The sequence below is a fragment of the Homarus americanus genome, unplaced genomic scaffold (genome assembly GCF_018991925.1).
Source record: "Homarus americanus isolate GMGI-L3 unplaced genomic scaffold, GMGI_Hamer_2.0 scaffold17585, whole genome shotgun sequence".
Taxonomy (NCBI): Eukaryota; Metazoa; Arthropoda; class Malacostraca; order Decapoda; family Nephropidae; genus Homarus; species Homarus americanus.
The window spans coordinates 5,329-17,018 of record NW_024751836.1 but is presented as its reverse complement, the minus strand read 5'-3'; the positions used below and the strand labels follow the sequence as shown (position 1 = coordinate 17,018).

Sequence of the window (11,690 nt, the reverse complement as noted above, 5' to 3'; positions counted from 1 at the left end):
ATGTAAGGAGGACTCTGCATGACAGCAGATGTCACCTTAGGGGCGACACAGCTCTTCCCTTGGGAGGGGATGTAAGGAGGACTCTGCATGACAGCAGATGTCACCTTAGGGGCGACACAGCTTTTCCCTTGCGAGGAGATGTAAGGAGGACTCTGCATGACAGAAGATGTCACCTTAGGGGCGACGCAGCTCTTCCCTTGCGAGGGGATGTAAGGAGGACTCTGCATGACAGCAGATGTCACCTTAGGGGCGACACAGCTCTTCCCTTGGGAGGGGATGTAAGGAGGACTCTGCATGACAGCAGATGTCACCTTAGGGGCGACACAGCTTTTCCCTTGCGCGGGGATGTAAGGAGGACTCTGCATGACAGCAGATGTCACCTTAGGGGCGACACAGCTTTTCCCTTGCGAGGGGATGTAAGGAGGACTCTGCATGACAGTCTTCCTTTCAGTGACAGTTGGGAAAGAAGGCTGCTGGAGGGAAGACTCTAAACGTCTAATAACTTCACAGAGATCAGGCCGATCTACTGGGTTCTGCTGTAGCATATCTAAGAATAATTGTCTGGTGCCGGGCGGCCACGCCTTTAGGTGTCGGTCACTCAATAATGTCTCAGTAACAAAATTAAGGGTGAACCCCAAAGAGAAAACATCAGCCTTGGGGTGACATGGGTGACCAGCAAGGATCTCTGGGGCATAAAAGGGAAAATCACTTGGTGATCCAGAGATATTTGTCAACTCTCCCACGGCTGTAGAAAGCCCAAAATCGATGATGTGGGCCGTGAAGCTACCATCGGCTGTGTTCTCTTCTATTAACACATTATCTTCCTTAAAATCGTTATGGACAACACCCTGACCGTGAATTTCGTCAAGGCTTCGCGCCACGGCGATGTAGATTTGAATAATGTTGGCCGCGGTAAGCAACTTAGGGTGATTGAGTATATCAATGAACGTCCTTCCCTTGCAAAACGACATAACAAGTATGGGCTCATCCGTGGCCCACGTTATGATGAGGGGAGCACCGCCGGCACCGTTTACTTTTTGGGTTATCTCCCTTTCTATGTTGAAATACTTCAGATATTCCGTTTTCAAGCCTTTTTTTATGCACACGAGTTCCCCATTGAATTCGGCCAGGAGGCTGAACGCAAATGCCCCGCTACCCAATTTTTTCTGGATTTTTACAACGCTTAAGAGTTATTTGCTTGTATAACTTTCCATCTTGTTTTAACCAAACGTAAAATTTTATGAAGTACAATTTCAATAACTTTATCGTATAATATACATTATATATTTATATAGTAAGAGGTTATGTGAACATTTAGTACTAGTGTAATGAACATGTAATACAAGTGTAGTGAACATATAGTACTTGTGTAATGAACATGTAATACTAGTGTAGTGAACATATAGTACTTGTGTAATGAACATGTAATACTAGTGTAGTGAACATATAGTACTTGTGTAATGAACATGTAATACTAGTGTATTGAACATATACTACTTGTATAATGAGCATATAGTGCTAGTGTTGTAGTGAACATATAGTACTTGTGCAATGAACATGTAGTACTAGTGTTATAGTGAACATATAGTACTTGTGTAATGAACATGTAATACTAGTGTAGTGAACAAATAGTACTTGTGCAATGAACATGTAGTGCTAGTGTTGTAGTGAACATAGAGTACTTGTGTAATGAACATGTAGTACTAGTGTTATAGTGAACATATAGTACCTGTGTAATGAACATGTAATACTAGTGTAGTGAACATATAGTACTAGTCTAATGAACATATAGTGCTAGTTTTATAGTGAAGATATAGTACTTGTGTAATGAACATGTAGACCAGTGTTATAGTGAAGATATAGTACTTGTGTAATGAACATGTAATACTGGTGTAGTGAACATATAATACTAGTGTAATGAATATACAGTCCTAGTGTTGTAGTGAACATATAGTACTAATGTAATGCACATGTAAAACTAGTGTAGTGAACATATAGTACTAGTGTAATGAACATGTAGTACTAGTGTTGTAGTGAACATGTAGTACTAGTGTTGTAGTGAACATGTAGTACTAGTGTAGTGAGCATGTAATACTAGTGTTGTAGTGAACATGTATTGCTAGTGTTGTAGTGAACATGTAGTACTAGTGTAATGAACATGTAGTACTAGTATTGTAGTGAACATATCGTGCTAGTGTTCTATTGAACATGTAGTACTAGCGTAATGAGCATGTAATACAAGTGTAGTTGTGAACATGTAGGACTAGTGGTGAAGTGAACATGTAGTACTAGTGTTGTAGTGAACATGTAGTACTAGTGTAATGAACATGTAATACTCGTGTAGTGAACACGTAGTACTAGTGTTATAGTGAGCATGTAGTACTAGTTCTGTAGTGTACATGTAATACCAGTGTTGTAGTCAACATATAGTACTAATGTTGTAGTGAACATGTAGTATTATTGTTTTAGTGAACATATAGAACTAGTGTTGTAGTGAACATGTAGTACTAGTGTTGTAGTGAACATATAGTACTAGTGTTGTAGTGAACATGTAGTACTAGTGTTGTAGTGAACATGTAGTACTAGTGATGTAATGAACATGTAATACCTGTGTTGTAGTGAAGATGTAGTACTAGTGTTGTAGTGAACATGTAGTACTAGTGTAATGAACATGTAAATACTAGTGTTGTATTGAACATGTAGTCCTAGTGTTGTAGTGAACATGTAGTACTAGTTCTGTAGTGTACATGTAATACCAGTGTTGTAGTCAACATATAGTACTAATGTTGTAGTAAACATGTAGTATTATTGTTTTAGTGAACATATAGAACTAGTATTGTAGTGAACATGTAGTACTAGTGTTGTAGTGAACATATAGTACTAGTGTTGTAGTGAACATGTAGTACTAGTGTTGTAGTGAACATGTAGTACTAGTGATGTAATGAACATGTAATACCTGTGTTGTAGTGAAGATGTAGTACTCGTGTTGTAGTGAACATGTAATACCAATGTTGTAATGAACATGTAGTACTAGTGTTTTAGTGAGCATGTAGTACAAGTGTTGTATTGAACATGTAATACTAGTGTTGTAGTGAACATGTAGTACTAGTGTTGTAGTGAACATGTAGTACTAGTGTAATGAGCATGTAATACTAGTGTTGTAGTGAACATGTAGTACTAGTGTAATGAGCATGTAATACTAGTGTTGTAGTGAACATGTATTGCTAGTGTTGTAGTGAACATGTAGTACTAGTGTAATGAACATGTAGTACTAGTATTGTAGTGAACATATCATGCTAGTGTTCTATTGAACATGTAGTACTTGCGTAATGAGCCTGTAATACAAGTGTAGTTGTGAACATGTAGTACTAGTGGTGTAGTGAACATGTAGTACTAGTGTTGTAGTGAACATGTAGTACTAGTGTAATGAACATGTAATACTCGTGTAGTGAACATGTGGTACTAGTGTTTTAGTGAGCATGTAGTACTAGTGTTGTATTGAACATGTAAATACTAGAGTTGTATTGAACATGTAGTCCTAGTGTTGTAGTGAACATGTAGTACTAGTTCTGTAGTGTGCATGTAATACCAGTATTGTAGTCAACATGTAGTACTAATGTTGTAGTGAACATGTAGTATTATTGTTTTAGTGAACATATAGAACTAGTGTTGTAGTGAACATGTAGTACTAGTGTTGTAGTGAACATGTAGAACTAGTGTTGTAGTGAACATGTAGTACTAGTGTTGTAGTGAACATGTAGTACTAGTGATGTAATAAACATGTAATACCTGTGTTGTAGTGAAGATGTAGTACTCGTGTTGTAGTGAACATGTAATACCAATGTTGTAATGAACATGTAGTACTAGTGTTTTAGTGAGCATGTAGTACAAGTGTTGTATTGAACATGTAATACTAGTGTTGTAGTGAACATGTAATACCAGTGTTGTAGTGAACATGTAGAACTAGTGTTGTAGTGAACATGTAATACCAGTGCTGTAGTGAACACGTAGTACTAGTGTTGTAGTGAGCATGTAGTACTAGTGTTGTAGTGAATACGTAGTACCAGTGTTGTAGTGAACATGTAGGACTAGTGTTGTAGTGAATACGTAGTGCTAGTGTTGTAGTTAACAGGTAGTACTAGTGTTGTATTGAGCATGTAGTACTAGTGTTCTACTGAACATGTAGTACTAGTGTTGTAGTGAGCATGCAGTACTAGTGTTCTAGTGAACATGTGGTACTAGTGTTGTAGTGAACATGTAGTGCTAGTGTTGTAGTGAACATGTAGTACTAGTGTTGTAGTGAACATGTAATACCAGTGTTGTAGTGAACATGTAGTACTAATGTTGTGGTGAACATATAATACCAGTTTTGTAGTGAACATGTAGTACTAGTGTTGTAGTGAACATGTAGTACTAGTGTTGTAGTAAGCATGTAGGACCGGTGTTGCAGTGAACATGAAGTACTAGTGTTGTAGTGAACATGTAGTACTAGTGTTGTGGTGAACATATAATACCAGTGTTGTAGTGAACATTTAGTACTAGTGTTGTAGTGAACATGTAGTACTAGTGTTGTAGTAAGCACGTAGGACCGGTGTTGCAGTGAACATGAAGTACTAGTGTTGTAGTGAACATGTAGTACTAGTGCTGTATTGAACATGTAGTACTAGTGTTGTAGTGAACATGTAGTACTAGTGTTGTAGTGAACATGTATTACTAGTGTTGTAGTGAACATGGAATACCAGTGTTGTAGTTAACATGTAGTACTAGTGTTGTAGTGAACATGGTCATAAAAGTTAACATTTCTTGTATAACATATCGTTAAGGTTCAGTTAAAGATAATGTTGTGTTCCCTGCAGGACCCAGAGAACATGTGGGCCTACGAGGTAGACGCCAGGTCGACAGGGGACAAAAAGTCTGCCCGGGAGGAGCGTCGAGGAGACGTAGTGGTGGGCCAGTACAGCGCCATGGACCCTGATGGTTCTCTCTGCGTCGTCGACTACTCTGTAGCTCCCGACACTGACTTCCAGGCCACTGTTACCAAGCAATCCACCCATGAAAACTTCCAGAGCCAAAGCCAATAGCACCAGCAAAGGCGCAACCAGTTCCAGAATCAACAGACCCGCCGCGACCAGTTCCAGAACCAACAGAACAGCCGCAACCAGTTTCAGAACCAACAGACCCGCCGCAACCAGTTGCTGAACCAACAGAGCCGCCCCGACCAGTTCCAGAAACAACAGAACCGCCCCGACCAGTTCCAGAACCAACAGAGCCACCAGGCCAGTTCCAGAACCAACTGTCTACCCGCGACCCATTCCAGAACCAACTGTCTACTCGCGACCAGTTCCAGAACCAACAAAGCCGCCCCGACCAGTTCCAGAGCCAACAGAGCCGCCCCGACCAGTTCCAGAACCAACTGTCTACTAGCGACCAGTTCCAGAACCAACAAAGCCGCCGCGACCAGTTCCAGAACCAACAAAGCCGCCCCGACCAGTTCCAGAGCCAACAGAACCGCCCCGACCAGTTCCAGAACCAACTGTCTACCCGCGACCAGTTCCAAAACCAACAAAGCCGCGGCGACCAGTTCCAGAACCAACAGAACCTCCCCCACCAGTTCCAAAACCAACTGTCTACCCGCAACCAGTTCCAGAATCAAGTGAACCGAGATCAATCTTCTCTGAATATTAGACAGTAGTCACAGAGAGACAACCAGTATCAACAGAAACGCAACCAGTATCAACAAGACCACAACCAGTATCAACACAACCGTAACCAGTACCAGCTGAATCATTACCAACAGAACCGCAACTAGTACCAGGAGAACCGCAACCAGTACCAGTCCAACTATCGCACGAGTACCAACCAATACAACCACAACAACCAGTCCAACAACCTCCACAACAACAGGTACATCTCACAAAGTTACGGCTCCACCAACAACAACCACAACTACAACCAAAACTCACACCTCAACTCCAACCTTTTCAACCTGGAATACAACCAACAACCCTCCCGGTTATCCACCAACAACCACAACCAGTACGGAAGGAGCCAAGTTAGTGTGGTTCCTGCTGGAAATCACAAGTATCGACTACAACAAATGAACCACTGGCAACACTAAATGGTTGTGAGAATGTCTTTACTCTGTATAAACTGTCAATATAATACTATGGTACTGTATTTTTATGTATTTCTCGCTAAACAAAGCAGAATGTATTAATGTTTTTTATCTGATTGACGCTATTGTATGTTTCTGTTGTGTTAATGAATGATGTTAAAGTGTTGGTGAGAGTAAACACTAATATGCAGAATAGGTCAAGTGTTGGTGAAAGTAAACACTAATATACAGAGTACGTCAAGTGTTGCTGAGAGTAAACACTAATATACAGTATACGTCAAGTGTTGGTGAAAATAAACACTAATATACAGTATACGTCAAATGTTGGTGACAGTAAACACTAATATACAGTATACGTCAAATGTTGGTGACAGTAAACACTAATATACAGTATACGTCAAGTGTTGGTGAGAGTAAACACTAATATACAGTATACGTCAAGTGTTGGTGAGAGTAAACACTAATATACAGTATAGGTCAAGGCATGGTGATATTGGGGACTAGATGGGGTGTATACTTGACTGTTTTTGTAATAGATATGATACCGGTACACATACAGGTTCACATACCGGTACACATACAGGTACACATACAGGCACACATACCGGTACACATATAGGTACACATACAGGTACACATACAGGTACACATACCGGTACACATACAGGTGCACATACATGTACACATATAGGTACACATACCGGTACACATAGAGAGACTTAGGTAACGTAGTACCGAGGTAGATTTAATAATAATAATAATAATAATAATTAACGGTTTATTGAAAAAGTTCTGCAGCCCGAAGGCTGAAAATATACATTGGGCATAAATGACTTATTACATACGTTGGTGGTTTAACAAAAGCCTTCATTAGAGAAAGGTAAAGGAACATACAGTGAACATACAGATTAATGTAGGTGTTGAACAGCAAAAACGTAGTGTAGTAACTCCCTCCCAGATGGTGTTATGAGGGGCCTCACGTGGTGTAGTAATTCCCTCACAGATGGTGTTATGAGGGGCCTCACGTGGTGTAGTAATTCCTCACAGATGAAAGTTGTTCTGGGGGCCTCGTGTGTTACTAATAATTCCCTCTGGATGGTGTTATGAGGGCCCTCATGTGGTCTAGTAATTCCCTCACAGATGGTGTTATGAGGGGCTTCACGTGGTGTAGTAATTCCCTCACAGATGGTGTTATGAGGGGCCTCACATGGCGTAGTAATTCCCTCACAGATGGTGTTATGAGGGGCCTCACGTGGTGTAGTAATTCCCTCACAGATGGTGTTATGAGGGGCCTCACGTGGTGTAGTAACTCCTTCACATATGGTGTTATGAGGGGCCTCACGTGGTGTAGTAATTCCCTCACAGATGGTGTTATATGAGTAAGGTGTGGTTCCAGGCCTTCCTATCGTAGACGGATTAACACATCGCTGGTAGTTGGGTCTCACGGGCCGTTATCACTGGGTACCTGGGACCTCACTGTGTGAAAGGTCAACTTGGGTACCACTGTTACTGTTGAGTTGTTCTCACTGACTTAAGCACTGTTCATCACTGTTCACCTCTGTTTAACACTGGTTCCATTTCTTTCCTAAATGAAATAGTAACTTCTGGCGTGAACTTGTTGATATTCCGGTGGGGAGTAGGGTTCAGGGGAGGGAGTTGGTATGGGCCAACATAACAGTTGATCTGGCTGCTCTGAGAGGAGCGCCAGGTACGTCTTGACCCTTTATGTGTGTGTGTGTGTGTGTGTGTGTGTGTGTGTATGTGTGTGTGATATTAGCTGGTCTTTGCTATCACAACAGTTACGGCTGGAGATGACGGAATTGAAAACATATCTTATCCCGATTCATGATAGCATGTAGATGTGTGTGTGTGTGTGTGTGTGTGTATCTTTCCAGCTGTACCTGTGTATCTGTCTCTTAACTGTACGTGCATCTGTCTCTTAACTGTACGTGTATCTGTCTCTTAACTGTACCTGTATCTGTCTCTTAACTCTACCTGTATCTGTCTCTCAATTCTACCTGTATCTGTCTCTAAACTGAACCTGTATCTGTCTCTTAACTCTACCTGTATCTGTCTCTCAACGGTACCTGTATCTGTCTATTAACTCTACCTGCATCAGTCTCTTAACTGTACCTGTATCTGTCTCTTAACTGTACCTGTATCTGTCTCTTAACTGTACCTGTATCTGTCTCTTAACTGTACCTGTATCTGTCTCTTAACTGTACCTGTATCTGTCTCTTAGCTGTACCTGCATCTGTCTCTTAACTGTACCTGTATCTGTCTCTTAACTGTACCTGTATCTGTCTCTTAACTGTACCTGTATCTGTCTCTTAACTGTACCTGTATCTGTCTCTTAACTGTACCTGAATCTGTCTCTTAACTGTACCTGCATCTGTCTCTTAATTGTACCTGTATCTGTCTCTTAACTGTACCTGTATCTGTCTCTTAACTGTACCTGTATCTGTCTCTTAACTGTACCTGTATCTGTCTCTTAACTGTACCTGTATCTGTCTCTTAACTGTACCTGTATCTGTCTCTTAACTGTACCTGTATTTGTCTCTTAACTGTACCTGTATCTGTCTCTTAACTGTACCTGTATCTGTCTCTTAACTGTACCTGTGTCTGTCTCTTAACTGTACCTGTATCACTACCCTTATGTATTACTTTTACCAATACCTATAGTTACTATATATGCTGATCTACCTATATAACCTAATTCATTTGTCCATCTATTTATATATCTATCTACTTTATTAGGCTTTATATAAGGATTAACACAAACAAACAAAAAACGACATTTTATCACATTATTTAAAAAAAAACATACAAAATCTTCTTTTTTTTTCAATAATATTCATCGGGGGAGAAGATGAGATCAGACCCCTTGAGATAAGCCGTCCCTAACCGTAGTCCTGACACTACGATGAATTTTATTACATTAGACAAAATGCTGGTCGATTGTGCCGTCCCTTCCGATCCCTCGCAAGGAGGACTCTGCGTGACAGCAGATTTCACCTTTGGGGCGACACAGCTCCTCCCTTGCGAGTGGATGTAAGGAGGACTCTGCATGACAGCAGATGTCACCTTAGGGGCGACACAGCTCTTCCCTTGGGAGGGGATGTAAGGAGGACTCTGCATGAAAGCAGATGTCACCTTAGGGGCGATACAGCTTTTCCCTTGCGAGGGGATGTAACGAGGACTCTGCATGACAGCAGATGTCACCTTAGGGGCGACACAGCTCTTCCCTTGGGAGGGGATGTAAGGAGGACTCTGCATGACAGCAGATGTCACCTTAGGGGCGACACAGCTTTTCCCTTGCGAGGAGATGTAAGGAGGACTCTGCATGACAGAAAATGTCACCTTAGGGGCGACACAGCTCTTCCCTTGCGAGGGGATGTAAGGAGGACTCTGCATGACAGCAGATGTCACCTTAGGGGCGACACAGCTCTTCCCTTGGGAGGGGATGTAAGGAGGACTCTGCATGACAGCAGATGTCACCTTAGGGGCGACACAGCTTTTCCCTTGCGAGGGGATGTAAGGAGGACTCTGCATGACAGCAGATGTCACCTTAGGGGCGACACAGCTTTTCCCTTGCGAGGGGATGTAAGGAGGACTCTGCATGACAGTCTTCCTTTCAGTGACAGTTGGGAAAGAAAGCTGCTGGAGGGAAGACTCTAAACGTCTAATAACTTCACAGAGATCAGGCCGATCTACTGGGTTCTGCTGTAGCATATCTAAGAATAATTGTCTGGTGCCGGGCGGCCACGCCTTTAGGTGTCGGTCACTCAATAATGTCTCAGTAACAAAATTAAGGGTGAACCCCAAAGAGAAAACATCAGCCTTGGGGTGACATGGGTGACCAGCAAGGATCTCTGGGGCATAAAAGGGAAAATCACTTGGTGATCCAGAGATATTTGTCAACTCTCCCACGGCTGTAGAAAGCCCAAAATCGATGATGTGGGCCGTGAAGATACCATCGGCTGTGTTCTCTTCTATTAACACATTATCTTCCTTAAAATCGTTATGGACAACGCCCTGACCGTGAATTTCGTCAAGGCTTCGCGCCACGGCGATGTAGATTTGAATAATGTTGGCCGCGGTAAGCAACTTAGGGTGATTGAGTATATCAATGAACGTCCTTCCCTTGCAAAACGACATAACAAGTATGGGCTCATCCGTGGCCCACGTTATGATGAGGGGAGCACCGCCGGCACCGTTTACTTTTTGGGTTATCTCCCTTTCTATGTTGAAATACTTCAGATATTCCGTTTTCAAGCCTTTTTTTATGCACACGAGTTCCCCATTGAATTCGGCCAGGAGGCTGAACGCAAATGCCCCGCTACCCAATTTTTTCTGGATTTTTACAACGCTTAAGAGTTATTTGCTTGTATAACTTTCCATCTTGTTTTAACCAAACGTAAAATTTTATGAAGTACAATTTCAATAACTTTATCGTATAATATACATTATATATTTATATAGTAAGAGGTTATGTGAACATTTAGTACTAGTGTAATGAACATGTAATACAAGTGTAGTGAACATATAGTACTTGTGTAATGAACATGTAATACTAGTGTAGTGAACATATAGTACTTGTGTAATGAACATGTAATACTAGTGTAGTGAACATATAGTACTTGTGTAATGAACATGTAATACTAGTGTATTGAACATATACTACTTGTATAATGAGCATATAGTGCTAGTGTTGTAGTGAACATATAGTACTTGTGCAATGAACATGTAGTACTAGTGTTATAGTGAACATATAGTACTTGTGTAATGAACATGTAATACTAGTGTAGTGAACAAATAGTACTTGTGCAATGAACATGTAGTACTAGTGTTGTAGTGAACATAGAGTACTTGTGTAATGAACATGTAGTACTAGTGTTATAGTGAACATATAGTACCTGTGTAATGAACATGTAATACTAGTGTAGTGAACATATAGTACTAGTCTAATGAACATATAGTGCTAGTTTTATAGTGAAGATATAGTACTTGTGTAATGAACATGTAGACCAGTGTTATAGTGAAGATATAGTACTTGTGTAATGAACATGTAATACTGGTGTAGTGAACATATAATACTAGTGTAATGAATATACAGTCCTAGTGTTGTAGTGAACATATAGTACTAATGTAATGCACATGTAAAACTAGTGTAGTGAACATATAGTACTAGTGTAATGAACATGTAGTACTAGTGTTGTAGTGAACATGTAGTACTAGTGTTGTAGTGAACATGTAGTACTAGTGTAATGAGCATGTAATACTAGTGTTGTAGTGAACATGTATTGCTAGTGTTGTAGTGAACATGTAGTACTAGTGTAATGAACATGTAGTACTAGTATTGTAGTGAACATATCGTGCTAGTGTTCTATTGAACATGTAGTACTAGCGTAATGAGCATGTAATACAAGTGTAGTTGTGAACATGTAGGACTAGTGGTGAAGTGAACATGTAGTACTAGTGTTGTAGTGAACATGTAGTACTAGTGTAATGAACATGTAATACTCGTGTAGTGAACACGTAGTACTAGTGTTATAGTGAGCATGTAGTACTAGTT

General features: G+C 40.8%; 1 protein-coding gene across 1 annotated transcript; it reads right to left on the bottom strand.

Annotated features, from left to right (window-relative positions):
- Positions 1–437: 437 nt before the first annotated feature.
- LOC121854852 (sperm motility kinase 2B-like) lies at positions 438–971 on the bottom strand (the record flags this gene model as incomplete). The annotated part of the gene is made up of 1 exon (XM_042349646.1): positions 438–971. A coding segment is annotated over exon 1 (534 nt), but the record flags the coding sequence as incomplete, so codon positions are not given.
- Positions 972–11,690: the final 10,719 nt, after the last annotated feature.